The sequence below is a fragment of the Narcine bancroftii genome, chromosome 3 (assembly GCF_036971445.1).
Source record: "Narcine bancroftii isolate sNarBan1 chromosome 3, sNarBan1.hap1, whole genome shotgun sequence".
In the NCBI taxonomy this organism is placed as follows: domain Eukaryota; kingdom Metazoa; phylum Chordata; class Chondrichthyes; order Torpediniformes; family Narcinidae; genus Narcine; species Narcine bancroftii.
The window spans coordinates 205,493,585-205,516,698 of record NC_091471.1 but is presented as its reverse complement, the minus strand read 5'-3'; the positions used below and the strand labels follow the sequence as shown (position 1 = coordinate 205,516,698).

Sequence of the window (23,114 nt, the reverse complement as noted above, 5' to 3'; positions counted from 1 at the left end):
ACCGGGTGGGGCTTGATCTATTCAGGCCAACTGATTGGCAGCCGGCCAGGTGTTGTCCTGTACCCTTACATTCCGGCAGGTACAAAGGTTGCCCCCTGCAGTAGGCCGGTGGTGTACCACCACACTAAGCATGAGAGATCAGTGTTAATTCCAGAAGTTATTGCATTGAGAAATTCTCTCATACATTGCAAGATAACATTCCTCTCAAAAGCTACAGGTGGACAGAGTGGTGAAGCAAGCAGTTGACACATTTGCTTTTGTTGGTCACGGCACTGAGTATAGGAGTTGGGATGTCATGTGGCAACTGTATAAGATATTGGTGTCTTGAAGTTTTTATCTCCTATCTATAGAAAGGATGTCATTAAAGGGTGCAGAGACCTGGAGTAACAAGGAGAGGCCAGGACTGTTTTCCTTGCATAGGAGGGTGAGCAGTGATTTCATGGAGGTGTACAAAATCATGAGTGACATAGATGAGATGAATGGCAACAGTATTCGTAGCAGGGGAATGAAGTCCAAAATTAGGGGAATAGGTTTAAAGTGAGAGGGAAAAAATTTGAAAGGGCAACATTTTTGTCATATACACACAGAAAGTGGTGAGTATCTGAAATGAGCTGCCAGCGGGAACTGTAGAGGCAGATCCAACTGCCATATTTTAAAGGCATTTCAACAGATACTTGGATAGGAAAGCTACCAAGGGTTATAGGCCAAACATAGGCAAAATTGACTCCAATAGACAACCTGGTCAGCATGGGCAAGTCAGGCCGAATAGTCTGTTTCTATGCTGTGTAGCTCTTTATGGCTCAAAAAGAATTTCAGAGTTCATTAAAGAACTAAAATGCTTGAGTGAATATTTTCTTCATTGAGTGGCATAGCAGCAGACTCCTTCAATCCTGAATTTGACTGATGTTTGTTGAAACCAATATGAAAATAGTCATTTGTTGTGTTGTGAAGGACATGGCCAACACGTTTCCAAGTCTAAAGCTGAAACCAAACTTTTGGTGACCCGTTCTTGTATCTCCTTAATGATTCTGACAATCTTCCCATGATACTCAATGCTTTGTTTAATCGTGTAAAAGTTTAATAAAAAATAAAAAGTTGGTATCTATTATTCATTAAGTGCTCACTAAAAAGGTCCAGGTTTATGGTTCCAAGGGCAGTGTTCCTTGATGACCCTAATTGATCAATGATGTCTGAATCCCAGACTAACAGAGTATTCTTTGTCTTTGCTTCATTCCAATTACACTGTTGCAATTACTTCGTGACATTCATAGAAATGAAACTGAAATGTGGAGTGAGTTCATTGTGGATCTGAAAATATTAGGCACACATCTGAGCCAAGATGTCACAATAATCCATGATGATCTCTATTGCTGACCCTCCTGGTCCTTGCAGGAATTATGGGTAGATGCCTTAGCTACTAAGGTTTGTTTCATAGATCCCTGAATATCCTAACCCACTTGTAAATTCAATGCTAGAATTGCTCCACCTGGGCTAAAAGAAGTTAAGAGTAAATCCAATAACCTCCTGTAATTAGTCTGCACAAAAAAAAGTATTCCACTTTATTATCATAATCCAAATCCTCAATTTTGTTTGCATTGAACTGGTGTGATTGCTGTTTATATGACAGTCATCCATTTTGGCTTGATCTGTTACTAAACCAGGAACAGGAATCCATGACAGAAATAGACTCCGACACCAGCTGTTTTCTTTGCAAGGATTACAAAAACTTGCTAGGCAAATTTAGAATTTGGTATGGCCAGCTCTCAATCTCCCTGGTAAACTCCTGCTGGAATTACAGTGGATCCACTAGGATGCACTTTTTGAGAACTCAGCAGGTGAAGTCAATACAATAACAGAAGCAGGAATAATATATTTAAAGGGCCATTGCTGATCTTCTACCCATCTATTTTCCTTAATGATTCTAGATCCTATTTCCATATTACCTTGGTATCCAAAAGATGCTTGATATTGGTTTTGTATACACTGTGTGCTCAAACCCCTCTGGATTAGAGCAAGCCAATCCTCCATCTTTATAATCTGAGATTTTGCACTCCTCCAATTTCTGAAACCCCCCGATTGAATAACCCCATCATTAGAGAGTCTTCTCTCCGATTGTGGGGTGCCCTGCACCAGTTTGCCACTCCCTGAAATCTGCAACCCTTCATGGTACACTGCCTACCACAGGTGCTGCCATCTTGAGCAAAGAATCAAAGGTTGCATGATTTTAAAAAGAACCATAGGCTCCTTTAACAGACCATTTAGAGCCTGTACGGAGCCGTTGGCATTAAGATTGGGTGGAAGGGCCCTGCAGAGAATAGAACTGCTCATGGGCACAGTGACGTGTAGAAAGAGGTCAGATGTATGAGTGTTCCAGTGAGGTCTGTAATTTTATACTTCTACATTGCATTGTGCAGACGTGGAAGGAAGGAACATGCTGATGCTCGCAATGAGGCTGGCTTTTGCATCTGACTGAGTGCCACAAGATGTCTCACTATGTTTAGTCTGGGACATAAATATTATTGTCATTGATGATTTTAATGTTTTATATTTTAAAACAAATATTAAAACAATGTTTGCCTCCCAAGCAGCTCTTATTCAACCTCAGTCATCATCTCAGAATAGTAGAATATGTAGTGTAATAAGTTATAACCCTCGAGTTACATCTGAATGTCCCCACTAGATTTACACACTTCCCGAGCAATGAAATGGCCCTCACTCAATAACAAACAAAATCATGTGACCATGTTCCATTAAGCTCCTTTGTTCCTCAAGAACAATGCAATTGAATTTAGAAAGTACCCTTCAGGCAGCAAAAGATCCCAAAGTGCATTGCATAAGCATCATCAAATGTGATTTGATACAAAGCTATTTAAGGAGTTGAAAAGAGGGTTGGTGCGAGAACGCAGCCTTGCTTCACGCCATTGTTAATGGAGAAGGGTTCAGAGAGCTCATTGCTGTATCTGACCCGACCTTGTTGGTTTTCGTGCAGTTGGATAACCATGTTGAGGAACTTTGGGGGGCATCCGAGGCACTCTAGTATTTGCCAAAGCCCTTTCCTGTTCACGGTGTCGAAGACCAAGCCATGAAAGACCTCAACAATGAAGATGCTGTTTACATCCGGTACCGCATGAATGGCAGTCTCTTCAATCTGAGGCGCCTGCAAGCTCACACCAAGACACAAGAGCAACGTGTCCGTGAACTACTCTTTGCAGACGATGCCGCTTTAATTGCCCATTCAGAGCCAGCTCTTCAGCGCTTGACGTCCTGTTTTGCGGAAACTGCCAAAATGTTTGGCCTGGAAGTCAGCCTGAAGAAAACTGAGGTCCTCCATCAGCCAGCTCCCCACCATGACTACCAGCCCCCCCACATCTCCATCGGGCACACAAAACTCAAAACGGTCAACCAGTTTACCTATCTCGGGTGCACCATTTCATCAGATGCAAGGATCAACAACGAGATAGACAACAGACGCGCCAAGGCAAATAGCGCCTTTGGAAGACTACACAAAAGAGTCTGGAAAAACAACCAACTGAAAAACCTCACAAAGATAAGCGTATACAGAGCCGTTGTCATACCCACACTCCTGTTCGGCTCCGAATCATGGGTCCTCTACTGGCATCACCTACGGCTCCTAGAACACTTCTACCAGCGTTGTCTCCGCTCCATCCTCAACATTCATTGGAGTGACTTCATCCCTAACATCGAAGTACTCGAGATGGCAGAGGCCGATAGCATCGAATCCATGCTGTTGAAGATCCAACTGCGCTGGGTAGGTCACGTCTCCAGAATGGAGGACCATCGCCTTCCCAAGATCGTGTTCTATGGCAAGCTCTCCAATGGCCATTGTGTCAGAGGTGCACCAAAGAAGAGGTATACAAGGACTGCCTAAAGAAATCTCTTGCTGCCTGCCACATTGACCACCGCCAGTGGGCTGATATCGCCTCAAACCGTGCATCTTGGTGCCTCACAGTTCGGCGGGCAGCAACCTCCTTTGAAGAAGACCGCGGAGCCCACCTCACTGACAAAAGACAAAGGAGGAAAAACCCAACACCCAACCCCAACCAACAAATTTTCCATTGCAACCGCTGCAACCGTGTCTGCCTGTCCCGCATCGGACTTGTCAGCCACAAACGAGCCTGCAGCTGACGTGGACATTTACCCCTCCATAAATCTTCGTCCGCAAAGCCAAGCCAAAGATTTAAGGAGTTAGTGGGAATCAAGCAGGTAATGATGGAGGTGCACAGCATACCAGAGAAGCAGAGTTTGTGTTTCCATCAGAACTTTATTTGAGAAAGAGTCTTTCACTCTACTTTCTTTTTCTACCTACTTATTGTGTCCAGCATTTACAACTTTTATTTCAATTTTCCTACATCTGTATTTTCTGATATTCATTTGTGCAGTGGAACACTTAAAGATTAGTCAAACAAGTGTATTTTCTAACATTTCAAGGAGTAAAGAGAGTTTAGGGATATTAAATGTAGAATTCCAGAGATTAGATCATGGTTATCTAAGAGCACACCCTTTGAACCTAGAACAATCAAATTGAGGCACGGGATACACTTTGGCTTCTCAACTTGATGTCAACTAGATATCAACCAAATCTCACACCACCCTTTCATTTGAACAGAGTCATGCGTAACTTAGGATAGATAGTGAGTTTAAATATACTTTTTTTTTAACTTTATTAATATTAATAGTTTGATGAATTAGAAAATATTTTTGAATTAATTCATGATTTTTCTGTTTTAAAAGGAATATTTAGTATTTATATATATTTCAAGTGTTTTTTGAATATCTCTGGAAAGGAAGGAAGTGGCCTTCTAGCAGCCATCAGGATCGTTCAGGCACACAGCTTCAGTCTATGCTGCCTGGCACCCAGGAGCTGCTTACGGTCCACTCATCTCTTGGAATAGCTATGTTAGAATGTTGGGAAGTGCCACAAAGGGATCACAGTTCAGCCTGTTATCAAATGTGATTGGCATCTTGTAAAAAAGCATTTGATCAGTTCATCATCAATCAGATGGCACGGATGATATAGCAGTTAACACTGTTACAGCGCCAGTGATCGGGACCAGGGTTCGAATCCCCCGCTGTCTGTAAGGAGTTTGTACCTTCTTCCTGTGTCTGCATAGATTTTCCCCTGGGGGCTCCAGTTTCCTCCCATTGTTCGAAACGTACCGGGCGTGTAGGTTAATTGGGTGTAAATTGGGCGGCACAGCCTCATGGGCTGAAATGGCCTGTTACCATGCTGTATGTCTAAACTTAAAATTTATATTTTAATTTAGAATTAGATCATTGGGATCTAAATAGCATCAATGGCATCAGGGTTTCAAAGAGAAAAAGAGAGATGGTTGGCCAAACATGTTCAAGGAGGGAATTCCAGAGCTTAAAACTAAAGGATCTGAAGACATGAATACCATAAATGGAGAGATTTAAATCGGTGCATTTGAAGACAGAGCTGGTTTTGTACAGATATCTTTGAGTTCACAGAGATGGAGGGGCCATTTCTTGAGGGATTTGAAAATTAGTTCTAAATAAACATTCAGCATATTACTGTACAACAAAAAATTAATGAAGTATCCAATTATACCATTCAGGAAGGTTCTTGATGGTTTTCAGAGAGAGATTTGTTGTTCCAGGACCTCCACAACTGATTCCTTTTTAATCTGCCACGTCAGTGTCTCGCTGATGAAATTTGCCCCATCAGGGTTTTCCAGATGATAACCTCTTTCTTTCAGGCCACCACAGAGTTCCTCTGTGCCAGTCCTCTCCTCTTGCATGACCCACAAGGGCTTTGACCAGGCTGAATTAAGAACTCACAACCAGTCTTTCAAATGGGGTTTTTTTACAAGCTTGCCAGCTCGTTCTGTTCCAGTCCCAGCTGCTGTTGCTGGCTGTAACACTGTAGAATGATCTCTGTGTGTCTTCTCTCTCTCTCAGAGAAATAGCCTGTTTGACTCTCTCTGCTTACCAAACCACATGACCCTCTTAGAACAGCTCCAAACAATCTGCGGCTCCAACAATCTCTTTCATGTGTTGCCTTTTTGTAAACAACAATCCATTAGTGGAGCCTCTTGGGCATGCTGCAAAGGTCTTGCAAAGGCTGTGGAGCCGATATGTCTAGCATTGCTGAGCTCCAGTATTTTAAATAAGATCTGTTTTAAAGTGTTTGTATGTGACCTACTGGTAACAACTCTTTCCCAAATTTATCTCCCAAAAACATATCTATATCTGGAATATTTTTGGTATACTTTTGGGAAAAAAAGAACACAACTATTTTCTCAATTAGTACCTGGAATGGGCTGATTGTTTTGAGAGGAAATGTTGCATAGACTAGTCTTATTTTCACTGGAGTTTTTTTTAAGGAGAGGAGACCTGATTGAAACATGTAATTCCCTGAGGAATCTTGCTTGAGTGGATGTGGAGGGAGTATTTCCTCTTGGAGGAGAATCTAGAATGAGGGTTTACTCTGGTTCAAGATTCTTCCATCATCCCTGGATAAAGGATGTAGATGAAAGTGCATTCAACTGAATTCTGAAATTCTACTGTATGGTGTTCAACTGCTATGAGAGCCATCTGGCTCAATATAATGGTGCATGTGCCATGGGCTTCCAAGCTCTGTTTAAGCTGTTCTACAAATATTATTGTAATAAATAGTTTGATATTTTAAAATAAACATTAAAAAATCTTTGACTTCCATGAAGTTTTATTCAACTTCATTGACAAGTCATGGAACTAGCAAAAAGTGTAATGAAAAAGGATTGGCATTTAACCACGAGTTGACTTTGTTTTCTCCCTGAGATGTTAATCAGCAGCTCTAAATGTTTTTGATAAATGAGAGGGAGGAAGATTACCACAGGTAGAAGGTAGTGTGGAGTTAAATCTTCAGTTATATCATCCATAGTTCAGGTGTAATAAGCCAAGTGCTCCTATACCTACTTCACGTTTATACGTTTTCCCCATTATCAGTCCTGCCCCTCAGCATTCCATCACTCCAACACCTAATTATTGCATCAAAATAATTAGTCATTCAACAGTTTTTCCATGTGAAATTATAACTGGGGGTCGGACTGGTAGCTTCAATGGCTATTCCATGTGGAATTTTCTGAGTAAAAATGAATCAAGGACTCATCCATTCCACTTGCCAAAACCTTCAGTCAAAATCACCTGAAGCCCTCTGGATAAAAGCTGGTTGGCTCACTCTGAGTGGCCAGATGTGGTCCAAATAAGTCAGAGAATGATTTTGTGAGTATAATTCAGGCAATAATATTTAGTCACTTACCCCAAAAGCAAAGCAGAAGGGGAAAATGAAAATAGATTCAAATACAAGCCCAAAGTCACAATGTGCAGTCTTGATAATTAAGTATTCAATTAAGCATTTATAGACTATGTATGCATAAAGAGAATCACACTCTCAAGCAATCGATGCATTTCCACATTCTGCAGCCAAATTTATTTTATAATAGTTCCCAAAATAAAAGTCATATTTTGCAGAGTTTTGTATTGTTTGGTTTCCTTCCCTTGTGGATTGCTTCCATCACAGCCGCTACTGCAGGTAAAAATGAGTTGTTTGATTTGTTGCCTTTATGATTTTTCTACTCCTAATTCAATTATTTGGCAATAAATGCTGTATATAATGACTAGGTAAATGCCTCGATACAGAGTGCTACATGAAGATAAAGTATTTATCTTATCGCACTCGAACTTTGTGGGTGCTGCTTCAGAATCGAATTCTTGTTTGCTTAATATACTGAATGTTTATTTCTTAAACAATAACAAAGCTATAATATTAAGACCACACAGAATATTGTGTTCAGTTCTGATCACTTCATTATAGGAAGGATGTGGATGCCATGGGAAGGGTGCAGGGGAGATTTACCACGATGTTGCCTGGATTGGGAAACAAGTCTTATGAGGCAAGGTTAGCAGAGCTCAGAGTTTTCTCTTTGGAGCTGAGAAGGATGAGAGGAGACAGGGCAGGAACAGCAAACACCAGAGGACATATGTACAAAGTTAAAGGAAGGAAGTTTAGGGGAGACATCAGGGGCAATCTATTTATTACACAGAGTTGTGGATGCCTGGAATACCTTGCCGGGGATGGTAGTGGAGGATGAAACATTGGGGGCATTTAAGAGACTCTTAGACAGACATGTGGATGAAAGAAAAATAGAGTGTTATGGGATAGTGAGGGTTTAATACTTTTTTTTAAAGGAAGGAAAATATGTGGCACAACATCGAGGGCCAAAGGGCCTGTCCTGTGCTGTATTGTTTTTTGTTCTATTGTTTCCCATTGTAATTATTTTAATAGGTACATGTTTTGATTTAAGGAAATTCTAATTTATGCATTTGGTCAAGCTGGACCTTTTATATTTTGTGTACTCCTCAAATATCTTGTTCACTTAGGGCCAGATCATAAGGCAACTGATATCTTTGCTGTAACAAAATTAAGTACAGAGAAATACCTTCACTTTACATTTTAATAAAGTAGCTGAATGTAAATTGATTTTAGTACTATACTTAGTATTCTGACATCATATGTTTTTCAATCGTAAAAATTCTACGCATGAAAAGGAAAGGCCATTGAGGAAGGGAATCAGGAAGAGTAGATGTAACCAAAGAACTATCAAAAGACCTACATTTACAGAATACAGGCCAAAACAGATGTGGCAATTGGGCAGTGCTGTTTGAGGAGATGTGAAAGACTTGTAGTTGCTGACAGCTAAAATAAATATTTTTTTTTTAAATTTAGACATAGAGTACAGTAATGGGCCCATTCAGCCCACACTGTCCAATTACACCCCATTTACCTACAACCCCCAAAATGTTTTGAACAGTGAGAGGAAACTGTAGCCCCCAGGATAAAACCCACGAAAAATGTAACTGTGTTTCACTAACCATACTGCCCCTGAACAACCTGAATGGTGTAAATCTCAGCTTATGATCATGATGTTGAACCAGGATACACCAAACAATTAGCAGAGGGAGGAAAAGCTGTTTCTGGAGTCATTATATAGGAAGGAGCTTGCTGGAAGCAGGTTATGGCAGTGAAAAGCACATTGATTCAGTGCCCAGTTAGAAGAATCATTGATCCAGTTGATCAGTGAAAAAGCATATAGAAATTCAGAGGAGCAGAAACAACATTTTATATATTGCCTTTGACATAGACATAGTACAGCAGAGCAATTCAAGGGAACTGCATCACAGTAAAGGTTCCATTATTGTCATGGAATACTACATTTAGAATGTAACATACATGAAATTTGTCTACAGTAAGAAAGACAGAGTCGCCACTTTGTCCAGCACTCCTCACAGAAATGAGGCCCCAGTGAGGAATGATCTCACAACCCCTGGTTTATAAGGCAAGTACTCTAAACACTGAGCTATTGAGCCTTAGTGGAGTAGTGTAGCTCTCAGTACTGCAGCTGAATAGCTCCACATTCAAGGTTCAATTCTGATCTTGGAGGTTCTTACGTTTAGCCAATTTGCTCCCACGTCCCCAAGACAAGGTGATGGGTGAATTGGCTATAAGTTGGTGGGTGGCAGAAAAATCAGAGAGGGCAAGAAATAAAGAATAGATTATAGGAAAATAATGGGGTAATGGGACTGATGGAAGTGCATTTTGAAGTCTGAATAGCCTGCTTCTGTCAAAAGAAGAATGAAAAACTTGGTAAAAGAAAGCGAGCAGCATATTAAATCAAAGCATAGAAAGAGCAGAATTGTTCTGAATTCCAAACAAATGGAGAACATCTTCCAAAAAACAATAAAGCAGCAATTGAAAGTCAAGAAACAAGGAATGTGGACCAATTCTGATGTCAGAAGAAGAACACTTAGGAAAAGGAAACAAGTCTTCTGTATCTATCTACATAGTTTAGTTTTGCCAAAGGGGTAAAAGAGGTATATGGATATCGGACTGCTGGAAAATGATGCTGGCAAAGTAGTAACGGGGAATAAAGGAATGGTGGATGAACGGATTAGATATTTTACAGCAGCCTGCACTTGGGAGATACCTGTGATATGCCAGAATTTCAAGACAGTCAAGGGGCAGAAGTGAGAGTCATTGCTATGACTCAGGGGCAAGTGCTTGGGAAGCTGAAACATCTGAAGGTGAATAGGTTACCTGGACTGGATGGACTACATCCCAGGGTTCTGAAAGAGGTGTACTAGTAGTGATCGTTCAAGAATCACCAAGGTGAAGAATGTTTACAGATGACTGGAAAGTTGGAAATGTCACTGCATTCTTTAAGAAGGAATAGAGGCAAAAGGCAGGAGATTATAGGCCAGTTTATACAGAGTTCAATGGTTAATAAAACTTCAGAGAATTCAGAAATCAGAGGTCGAAAAGGACTTAGGAATTCTAGTGCAGGTAGAGTTGGTAGTAAGGAAGGCTAATGCAATGTTAGCATTCATTTCGAAAGAATAGAATATAAAGGTGATGATGTAGTACTGAGACATTGGTCAGACTACATTTGGAGTGTTGTGAGCCATTTTGGTCCCATATCTAAAGGAAGATGTGCTAGCATTGGAGAGAATTTAGAAGAGATTTATGAAAATTATCCCAGGCATGAGAGCATTAACACATGAGGAGTGTTTGACGGCTCTTGGCCTGTATGACTTAAAAGGACGAGGAGGGATCTGATTGAAAGCTGCCGAATATTGAAAGGACTGGATAGAGTGAACATGGAGAGGATGTTTCCAAAAGTGGAAGAGTCTAGAATGAGAGGGCACAGCCTTAGACCCTTTAGAACAGAGAGGAGGAGAATTCTTCAGCAAATGAGTGATGAATCTGTGGAATTCATTGCTGTATCCTTTGGAATATTTATAATGGAGGTTGAAAAGTTCTTGATTAGGAAACATTATGGGGAGAAGGCAGGAGAATGGGGTTGAAAAGGAAAAATATATCAGGCATGATGGAATGGCAGAGCAGACTCAGTGAATCACGTGGCCAAATTCTGATCCTATGTCCAAAAGTCTTATTGTCTATCTTTAATTCTTAATCTGCTGTGTATCTTTGAGAAGTGAGTTTTAGAATATAAAATATAGTAAAAGCAGGAATGATATAACAAATACATAGCCTATACAAAGTATAAATAATGTATGTACAGTGTCATTTCACTTCCAGAATTGGGAAGACAGTGAGCTTTGACCACCCTGCTGGCCACGCACTGAGAACCCTGCCGGCCGCTTTTTCGTAAAAACGATCCCAGGTTTCTTCAGAAAGCGTGTATTTGTAAAGTGGGGTATACCTGTATTGCAAAGCTTAGTGGTAGAGGACCGGCAGTTTCTTTTTCAAACTATCAGAAGTTGATCAGCGCAAAATTACAAAGAGGGAGAAGATGTGAGTAAACTTGAAAATTGTATAAGAACTGACTGTAAAAGTTTCTACATATCTAAAAAGTAATTAAAGTAAAAATTGGATGAAACTAGAGGCTCAAATACAGGAAATAGAGAAGCGACAGAAGGAAGCACCACAAAGAAATCTAATAATAATGGATAATCAAGGGCAATAGGGAAGAAGTTAAAACAATATCTGCCACTGGAAGAACCATTTTAGGCAAACTGATAGGGTTAAAGACTTTCAATAGCTCTGGGTCTGATTGTTTTCATCCCAGAATTGGAAATAGGTGCCTGTAGAGATAATGGATATACTAGTTGTAGTCTACAAAAAACCTAGGCTCAGGAAAGGTCCTTGAAAATCACAAATATATTGCCTCTATCAATAAAAGAGGAAAATGGAAGGGAGGACCAGTAACATATTATGAGTGATTATAAAATTTCTGGAATCCACAACAAAGAGGCAAATACTAGGACAGCTCAAAAAGAAAAGAAGGTGTTTAAATAAGAGGGAAATTGTGTTTGACAATTTTTTTAAGCATTCTTTGAGAATGTAACAGGCTGGTCAAGAGGCCTCATTGGAATCAATTAATTTGGATTTCCAAAATGCTTTACCACTTTTTTTAAAAAATGATGAAAGCATAAAAGATTGTGGGTAATGTATTGACATGCAGGTGGAATTAGTTAACTGATTAAATGCATTCAGGATAAGTGAATAATTTTTGAAGGACAATAATTAACTAGTAGGCTAACTGCTGAATCTTCAATTATTTTTAATCTACATGGATTACTTGGAGAAAGAGGCCAATAATATTGAGGCAAAAGTTGCTAGTAAAACACAGACAGGTGGGTTAGCAAATTGTGAGGGGAAACCACCTGGAATTTTGTCTCCATGTTTGCAAGCTATACTTGCATTAGAGACCATGTAGGGAAAGATTTACTCAGTTGATTCTGGGGTGAAGCTCTTAACATATGAGAGGAGAATGAGCAGTTTGGTCTGAGAGTCATTGGAGTTTAGAAGAATGAGAGTGGTCTATCAAATCATACAAGATTCTGAGGAGGATTGTCAAGGTGGGTGTTGAGAGGATGTTTCCCCAGAATAATGGGTTGCTCTAAAGCAGAAATGAGGAGGAATTTCATCTCCAAGACTTGTGACTTTTTGGAATGTTGTAGTCCAAAGGGGAAGGGGATGAAGAGGTAGGTGGCATCGTTGTATTCAAGGTAGAGATTTACAGATCTTTAAAATACAAGAGGATGGAAAGATACAAATAGAGAAAAGAAAAATAATGTTGAGGACAGTGTTATTGAATGGTGTGGCAGGCTCAAAGGGCTGTTTATTCTACCCCTGCTCTAATGTTGATTTGCTCACTACTCCACCTGTCCTCTCACTCTCTTTCCCCCCCACAACCCAAACCCTCCAGAATCACCATGCAATCAATACTTTTGGTTGTTTATAGATTCATGATCAAATTTTCTTGCAGGATGTTGGTGCCTCACACTGACTCTCACGAGTTGCTTCATGTAGGGAAGATTGACAATACAGAAGGAAGTGAAACCACCTCCAAACCAAAAAAGAAGTTGAATATTTGCTCCAAGCAGTCAAGTTTTGGCATTGGCTCAGCTCTGATCTCATGACATTCTCCAGCAAAGGCCGAACCCTTCGCGCCCCCCCCCCCCCACCGCGATATCCTGCTCATTCCTTTTTTACTATCCCCATAAAATTTGTAGTATCCCATTCCACAACCATAAGCCTATGATAGCACAGTAAAAAACCACAGTATCCATTGCCTATATGGATAGGTAGATGCTGAAATAAGTGAATTTTTAGGTTTCTTGAGATTGCCTGTTGCGTGGATTAGTGAACCAACCACTAGGGTGCGTCAATTTTAAATGCTTGTATATCTTAGCTATTTATTTTCTGCACTCTTTTTGCTGATTGCTTGAATTTCGGATAACAGGGATTTTACTGTATTTCTAATTTATGGAAAATTTAATGGATGTTAAGATTTTAGGTTATTTTAGCCTGTCAACTTGCTCATTTGTCTTAATTTTTTCACATAAAAGGTTCAAAATTAAGATGATCTGCAGCTGTTGGTATAGATTGAGAAGCCATCATTCAGTCATAGAGCTGGTGAGCTCATGAATTGGACTGATGACTTTTGAAGTGACATTACAATTTGGTCATTATAAACGGCATTCCTTGCATTAATTCCTACATAAAGATCCATCAATTCTGCTTCAATTTTAAACAGAGCAAGGATCTGTTTTTGCTAAATCTTACATTTAGCAATCAAACTGCTGTGATTTAGCATGTGTAGTTTTATCTTACCTTGAGGAAAAATGTCAGTCAAGATAACTGGAGACACAGACTACAGTTACTGAAGGCTGAAGCAAAAAATGTAGCTGGAGAAAGCAATAGGGTTGAGTAGCATCTGTTGTGAAGAAAAGAGATGTTGATATTTCTGGTCGAGAGTCACGATCAGGATTGAGAGTGGAGAGGGAAGATAACCAGAATAAAACAGAGCGGTAAGACAGGGGTCAGCAGGTGATAGTTGGACTACAGACCAGTAAAAGATGAAGGAAGGTGAGGAAGGGTTGGTGGAGTAGGGAGACTGATGCAGGTGAGCAATATATAGATACAGGCTAAAAAGGGGGCAGATGAAGTCCGATTGGGGAGGGAAGGGTGAAGGTGTAGACATCTGCGGGGAAAGCGCTAATTATTCATATTTTATGCTGCATCATTTTGATCTTCAGAATCATTCTATACATTTCATTAATTGAAACCACAGTTAAAAAATGTTCTCCTGATTCACTCCTCCTCTGTCAGTGCTACCTTTCAAACTACTTACAACATTCACATTGCAAGAGGGAATGTTGTTCATTTATCTAATTCAACATTACATCCCCAATAAATTTTTGCTTCAACAGAATTAATTTAATTTTAAATTTCGAGATACCGCTCTTTTGGCCATGAGTACAGGCAACCCAAAATTCATTCATGTGTTCAATTTGTCTGCTATCCCTGTGCGTCTTTAGCATGTGGGAGGAACCCAAAACATCCAGAGGAAGACCACACAGACACGGGGAGAACATACCAACACCTTACAGATATGAACCTGGAACACTGGCAGTGTTATAGCATTGCACTGACCATTATGTTAACTTTGCCACCCCAAATTATTTAAGGAAAATTCATTACATTTCTATGAAGTAACCACAATGTGAACCAGACATAATTAGGTGCAAAACATTTGCATCATTTTTGTTCCTCTCTCTGACACACCCAGTTTGGAATGTCTGGAGTTGGAAACTCCCAGATCCAGCTTTCTGTTAGTGCTTGCATGGATCTTCTGAGAGCAGTTGTCTGATCTGGGAAAAGCACAAAGAAGCTGATAACAATATGAAGGTGAATCTATATGTCTCAAATTTTTTTTTAAATTAAAATACCAGATGCATGAGCCAACTTGAGGTCCTAGGTAGGGATGGCATCTGAACATTTGATGATTCAAATAAAATCAATGATTCTTTTGACTTCTTGGTTGTGAAGAAACAGTTTTGATGTTACGAGAGAAAAGGGCACAGGCCTTTCCCCTCCTTAATAGTTAGCATATGTCAAACTTCATGACAAGGTCATCCACTTTGATAGAAAAGATAGAAAGTAAGAATACTTTTTAAAATTGTAAGTAACATAAAAGTGTCAATCTTGAGTATTTTTGTACACAAATCACAGAAACGTAATGTGCTGATGTAGCAGAAATGATGCTAATTATATGTAGTCCTTTCCTGCAAAAGATATTTCTGTTGAGCCTGTACCTGGAATGTTGTGTGCAGGGCTGATCTCCTTCCTTAACAAAGGATATACTTACAATAGAGTCCAATGAAGGTTCACCAAATTCATTCCAAGAATGGAGATATTGCCCAGTGAGTAAAGATTGAGGTGAATCGACCTCTATTCTTCCATAGTTTTGGAGACTGAGAGGTGATGTCATTGAAACACAAGATATCCTACAATGTTTAAGATTAGATGCAAAGATGGTTTTTCAAGGATGACTGCCATGTTGACCTAAAGGACACAATCTGAAAGTGAGGAATCAACTCATCAGTAATGAGATGGGAAAACATTTTATCAGACCAAGATTTGCAAATCTCTGATCTTTGTAATTCTCTATCCAAGAATGCTGTGGAGACTCAGTTGTCAAGTACATTTAATGAAAATATTTTTTTAATCTCGTCATGGTCAATGAAACAAAAATCTACCCTGCAGTGTCAGGGTAAGGATTTGTGCCTATTTCATATGCTGAGTTCTTGTACTCTTTCCAGTATTCAGAGGAGTTGAAGAGCAACTTCTTCAACAATTTTGTGTCCTAAAGAGTGTGCTGGGAACCATGGCAGGTGTAAAATACTGATAAGTTGGAAAATTATACGGTTAAAGGATACACGGGTGCATTTTATAAAATGCAATCTCTATTCTAATTCATGTAAATCTAAGATGAATGAGTTTCAACATGTTTTATTATGACTAGGTTTCCAGAGCTCCCTTGAATAATTTTATCTCATTTTTATTCACTGTTCAGCTTGCATTAAACTGGGTTTAACTGTGTAATGCAGGATGAATGATGATATCCAATCATTTGATAATTGTTTCATGTCTAACTCTGTTTTTAAACAGACAGCGGATGCAGCGATCGGCAATGTATGAACTGTGTCAGGGAATGCAAAGCATCAGCATTGAATTTGTACGCTTACAATTAACCTACAAGGAGTTCCTGTGCATGAAAGTCCTTCTCCTGCTTGGCACAAGTAAGTTGAACATTTACACTTATTCTGTTTAACACTGAAAACAAATATTGCAATAATGGTTTTTTTGTGCAGTTGGATACTAAAAATTGAGATTCGTATTTCAGTGACAAAAGTCTTCCAACAGTAATCTCAAGTGTATATACATTATATATCTAAGAGGAGAAGCAATGAGAAATGTACACAAAAAAGTATTTATTGTCAGAGTACATACATGACATCACATACAACCCCAAGATACATTTTCATGTGGCCCTGGCAGAATTTCTACTCATCAATATACTTAAGAAATATATATACAAAGAGAGAAATGAAAACAAACTGTGCAAATACAGAAAAAAAGTATTCAATAATAAATCACGTGCAAAGTAAGAGTCCTTAAATTAATCTCTGATTGAGTGTTGTTTCGGAGTCTGATGGTTGAAGGGTAACAACTTTTCCAGAACCTGGTGGTGCAAGTCATGTGGCACCCATACCTCCTTCCTGATGGCAGCAATGAGAACCGAGCATGTCCTGGGTGGTGTGGATCCTTGATGATTGTGGCTGCTCTCTGATGACAGCATTCCCTGTAGATCTTCTTGATGGTGGGGAGAGTTTTGCCTGTGATGAATTGGGCTGTGTCCACTATAGCTTGCAGGGTTTTTGACTCCGAGATAATGGTGCCCCCATGCCAGGCTGTGACACAGCCAGTCAGTACACTTTCCACTACACATCTGTAAAACTTTGCCAAGATTTCTGATGACATACCAAACTTCCGCAAACTCCGGAGGAAGTAGGAGCGCTAATGTGGTTTATTCATACTGTCTGTATGATAGGTCCAGGAAAGATGCTCCGAAATAGTGACTCCCAGGAATTTATATTTGCTCACCCTTTCAACCTCTGATCCCCCACTGATCACTGGATCGTACACCTCTGGTTTTCTTTTCCTAAAGTCTACAATCAGCACCTTGGTTTTGGTGACATTGAGTGTGAGGTTATTGTTAGTGCACCTCTCAGCCACATTTTCAGTCTTCCTCCTGTATGCTGACTCATCACCTCCTTTTATATAGCGGACTTCGGTGGTATTGTCAGCAAATTTGTAAATGGTGGTGTGGTACCACACAGTCACATATGTAAAATACAGAGGAGGAGGAATTCCTTGAATGTTTACGGGACGGTTATCTCGACCAATATGTCGAGGAACCAACTCGGGAGCAGGCCATTTTAGATTGGGTATTATGCAATGCTAAGCGGCTAATCAGCAATCTTGTTGTGCGAGGCCCTTTGGGTCGGAGCGATCACAATATGATCGAATTCTCACTCGACATGGAGAGTGATGAAATTAAAACCGAGACTAAGGTCCTGAATTTAAATAAAGGGAATTATGATGGTATGAGACGGGAGTTGAGTAAGATTGATTGGGTGGTGTTTATAGGGGAGTTGACTGTGGATAGACAATGGAAAGCATTCACAGATCTAATGGAAAAATTGCAAAAATCATTTATACCGGTTTGGCGTTAAAAATAAACCAAAAAAGGTGACTCAACCGTGGATAACAAGGGAAATTCGAGACAGCATTAGGTCCAAAGAGAGAGCATATCAATTGGCCAAAAAAAGTACCGCAACCGAAGACTGGGAGCAGTTCAAGATGCACCAAAGGAGGACAAAGGGATTAATCAAGAGAGCAAAAATAAATTACGAAAGTAAGCTTGCGGCAAATATAAAAACCGACTGCAAAAGCTTTTATAGATATGTCAAGAGGAAAAGATTGGTGAAATCCAGAGTAGGTCCTTTGTAGATGGAATCAGGTGAATATATAATGGGGAATAAGGAAATGGCAGACCAATTAAATTCTTACTTTAGTTCTGTTTTTACAAGAGAGGATACAAATAACCTTCCAAGGATGTTGGGAAACATAGAGACTAATGCAAGGGAGGAACTGAAAGAAATCAGTATCTCTAAGGACATGGTCTTGGGGAAATTGATGGGATTGAAGGCAGATAAATCCCAAGGGCCTGATAATCTACATCCTAGGGTACTCAAGGAAGTGGCCATTCAGATAGCAGATGCTTTAAGAATTATTTTCCAGAACTCGATAGACTCAGGATCAGTACCCATGGATTGGAGGGTAGCTAATGTTACCCCACTATTTAAAAAGGGGGGTAGAGAAAAAGCGGGGAATTATCGGCCTGTGAGCCTTACATCAGTAGTGGGCAAAATGATGGAATCCATTATTAAGGATGTAATAGCGGAGCATATGACTAGCAGAGAAGGGATCGGACAGAGTCAACATGGATTTACAAAAGGTAAATCGTGCTTGACAAATCTATTGGAATTCTTTGAGATGGTGACAGGTAAAATAGATGGGGGAGAGCCAGTGGATGTGGTGTACCTGGACTTACAAAAGGCCTTCGATAAGGTCCTGCATAAATGACTGGCTTCTAAAATCAAGGCTCATGGGATTGGGGGCAAAGTATTGATGTGGATTGAGAACTGGCTGGCAGGTAGAAGACAGAGAGTTGGGATAAATGGCTCGTTTTCTGAGTGGCAGGCGGTGACCAGTGGGGTACCACAGGGATCTGTACTGGGACCCCAGCTGTTCACAATTTACATTAATGATCTGGATGAGGGGATTGGATGTAATATCTCCAAATTTGCAGATGACACTAAGCTAGGAGGGGCTGTGTGCACGGAAGAGGGGGTCAGGAAGCTCCAGTGTGATTTGGATAAATTGAGGGACTGGGCAGATACATGGCAAATGCACTACAATGTGGATAAAAGTAAGGTTATTCACTTTGGTAATACAAACCGGAGGGCAGATTACTATTTGAATGGCAATAGATTAAGAGATGGGGAAGTGCAGAGAGACCTAGGGGTACTTGTCTCTGAAGGTGAGCATGCAGGCACAGCAGGCAGTTAAAAAGGCAAATGGTATGTTGGCCTTCATATCAAGAGGGTTTGAGTATAGGAACAAGTATACCTTACTGCAGCTGTACAGGGCCTTAGTGAGACCACACCTGGAGTATTGTGTGCAGTTTTGGTCACCTTATCTAAGGAAGGATGTTCTTGCAATGGAGGGAGTGCAGAGGCGATTCACCAGGCTGATACCTGGAATGGCAGGAATGACTTTTGAGGAAAGATTGCGCAAATTGGGATTGTACTCCCTGGAGTTTAGAAGATTGAGAGGGGATCTCATAGAGACATATAAAATTCTGGCAGGACTGGACAGAGTGGATGCAGATGGGATGTTTCCAATGATGGGAAAATCCAGAACCCGGGGCCATGGTTTGAGAATAATAGGCAAACCATTTAGGACCGAGATGAGGAGGAATTTCTATACCCAGAGGGTGGTGAATCTGTGGAATTCATTGCCACAGAGGGCAGTGGAGGCAGGTTCATTAAATATATTTAAGAGGGGATTGGATATATTTCTTCAGTATAAGGGTATTAAAGGTTACGGAGAGAAGGCGGGGACGGGGTACTGAACTTTAAGATCAGCCATGATCTCATTGAATGGCAGAGCAGGCTCGAAGGGTCGAATGACCTACTCCTGCTCCTATCTTCTATGTTTCTATGTGCTCCAGTGCTGATGGAGTTTGTGGAGGAGATGTTCTTGCCAATCATCACTGATTGGAGTCTGGAGGTGAGAAAATCCAGGATCCAATTACACAGTGTGGTGTTGAAGCCCAAGTCCTGGAGTTTGAGGGGATGATGGTGTTGAATGCTGAAACTAGTTAATTAAGAGCATCCTGATCTATGCATCTTTGCTGTCCAGGTCTTCCAGGGTTTTGTGCAGAAATAGTGAGATGGAATCTACCATAGGCATTTTACTATGATGAGCAAATTGGAACGGATCCATATCTTTGCTCAGGGAGGAGTTGATATGCTTCAATACCATCCTCTTGAAACACTACATTACTGATGATGTAAGTGCCACTAGTTGGTAGTCATTTAGATAGGCTACCACGCTGTTCTTGGACAATGGTATGATTGAGGCCAGTTTGAAACATGTGGGTACCACACCCTGCCAGAGTGAGTTATTGAAGATATCCATAAATACATTGATAAGTTGATCAGCGCAGTACTTGGCCAGGTACTCAAGTCTGGACTAGATGCTTTCCTTGGATTCACTCTCCTGAAGGCAGCACACACATCATCCTCGTCTACTGACATTAGAGGATTATCAGGGGATGTGGGGGTGAGCATTGGTTCTTCCTTGTTCTGGTGGTCAAATCGGGTGTAGAAGGCATTGAACCCATCTGGGATTTAAACTTTGCCATCTCCTACTGCACCAAATTTGATTTTGCACCAGGTTATGTTATTTAGGCCCTGTCACACCTGTCAGCCATCCTTCGTTGTTTCCATTCTTGTCTGGAATCTCCGCTTTGCCCAGGAAATAAATTTGTAGGTCATACCTGCATCTTGTGTAGTTCTGGATCTCTGAAATTGTATGTTTGTGATCTAATTCTCAGCAGGTTCTGGGTTTTATTGTTCATCCAGGGCTTCTGGTTGGGGAAAACCCTGAACTGTTTAGTTGGGACACACTTATCCACAGTTGTTTTGATTAACGTTTGTAATGATCCTGGTCCTTAGTGAAGTTCTTGAATACCGCCCGATATACTGACTTGAAGCAGTCCTGTAACCGTTCTTCAGCCTCCCACACTCACCTTCTGGCTGTCTCGGTCTCTGGAGATTTTTTTTTAAGGCTTTGTCTGTATGCAAGTAGAAAGGACACTGCCAAATGATCCACCTTCTTAAAATGCAGTCTCAGGAACGAACAATAGGCTTTCTTTATCATAGGGTAGCAGTCATCAATTGTGCTGGGGCTTCTGGTAGGTTATGTGCTGGTGATCATTGGTAGGGTGTTCTTAAATTGGGATGGGCCATCTCTTGTTTATTGAGCACATCATGCAGCTCCACAAGTGCCTGTTAGTAATCAGCATCAGGAGGGATAGAAACACTGATGAGAATCACAGATGAGAACTGTTGGGTAGGTTGAAGGGTCTACATTTAATTAAGATTTGCTTTAAGGCAGTGAAGCTGGAGTTTGGCATAACTCCAATGTCTGTGCCCCAATACCCCCCGCTCTCTCTCTTTGCCAGGATCGGAGTTGTGACCCAGCCTGTGAAAGGTGAAATCCCCTAGTCAAATTGTTGTGTGTTACCCAGGTCTCAGTGCAACGAACAACTGAGATTTATCTCAACTGTCTCTGATAAAGCAGCCTTGCTTGAGGTCATCAATGCTGGATATTCGCGAGTTGTGTGGACGGTAAGGGAGGTCTCAGTCACCTGTGCTTCATTCTGGTTTGGATCCCAATCCCGGTCCTCTAACCCTATGTGTGGTGGTGGAGCCCTTTCTTTCTTTTTCAATATTTTTATTGAGATTCCACATTAAAAAAAATACAGAGTACATAAGAATACATGTTAAAAGTCAAAAAATTAAAAAGTACACTACACTCAGATCATATTATTTCATCCACAGTACCCTGCATTCTTAATCAAACAAAGTAATATATTATTAAAAATAAAATCTAATCCCAATACTAAAACCAAAGCTGTTTGGCAAAGAAAGAAAAAGAATTCCCTGTCGCAGTAATAAATTACCTTATTAGTCAACACCTCTGCATTAATACCAAATGAAAGATTTTGAAAGTAATTCGAAAAGGGTCACCACAGTGTTTGAAAATTTAAATTGGAAATTGAGCATCAACTCGTCTCTAAATTTAAACACGACATAACATCACGTAACCATTGAGCGTTAGTGTGCGGAGCAATGTCCTTCCATCTGAGCAAGACTGCCAACTGAGCCATAAGAAAAATAGAAGTTAAACATGCAAATCAGATGCTGTTAAAGTTGTGCCACTCTCTCCAACAATATCAAACAAGGCAGTTAAAGGATTAGGGTTGAAATTTAAAAAGAACAGAAAAACTTTGAAGTACTTCCAGTATTTCCCAAGATACAGATATGTCCAAAATTTAGGAATTAGTGAAAAATCTTCATTGTTGCATGTAACACAACGTGGAAATACTACTGTATAAAAGCGAGAAAGTTTGACTTTGGAGATGTCGGCCCAATGGACTATTTTAAATTGTAGTGTTATGGCGTATATAGAAATGTTTTTAAAAGCATTAGATTGTCGGGGTTTGTGTAAGTCACTTCACAAACAGATGCTTTACCCTTCATATCTCATTTAAAATGCAAGAGCTTTATTGAAGCCAGACATTCAGGCACCAGTGATTTTTCTTTTGCAAAGATAATGGAACTCCCTTGGAAAGAATTTCAAAAGCAGGTGCAAATGGAGAAGTCCAGGCTCAAGTGGTGATAAAGATCTTTTGAGGAATGGGTTTGGAGCCTTGAGAGATTTGGTTTTTACAAGCAGAGAGAGGGAGAGAACTGAGTTTTGCAGTAGCTTTTGGAGGCTACAACATGGCAGGCTTGTTGAAAACCCCATTTTGAAGACAGGTTGTGAGTTCTGAGTTCAACCTGTTGAAAACCCTTGTAGCCCTTACGAATGACTGGCTGGAGTGTTTCTCCTGAAATAAGGGAATTAAGAGGAAATCTGGTGACCTGGAAGAAGAGGTTATCATTTGGAAAAACTGATGGGGCAAGTTTCTTTGGCAAGACACTAAAGCAGGGGTGGCCAACCTTTTAATTTTTAATCTTTAATTTAGATATACAGCACAGTAACAGGCCATTTCGGCCTATGTGTCCGTGGCACCCAATTAACCTACACTCCTGGTACGTACATGTGGCCTGAAATGGCCTCTTACTGTTCTGTATGTCTAAATTAAAGATTAAAAATTAAAAGGTTGGCTACCCCTGCACTAAAGTGACTGATCAGAGGAAATCAGTTTGTGTGTGCCGAGCGAGCATCAAATCGCTCTCTGAAATCAACGAACCTTCCTGAGCAGTAACCATTTACCTTTAAGCACCAGAGCCTGGTGAAAATTCATAAATGTTAAATTCTGTGCACAATATAAGAATTGCCTGATACTGGTCAACTTGGA

General features: G+C 40.3%; 1 protein-coding gene across 5 annotated transcripts in view; it reads left to right on the top strand.

Moving 5' to 3' along the window:
* nr3c2 (nuclear receptor subfamily 3, group C, member 2) overlaps positions 1-23,114 on the top strand; it is a 435,445-nt gene that overhangs the window by 384,733 nt on the left and 27,598 nt on the right. For all 5 annotated transcript variants that reach the window (XM_069926407.1, XM_069926406.1, XM_069926405.1 and 2 more), the window contains one exon: positions 16,001-16,131. In XM_069926407.1, the coding sequence (XP_069782508.1) occupies positions 16,001-16,131 (131 nt within the window). The remainder of the gene's footprint in view (positions 1-16,000; positions 16,132-23,114) is intronic.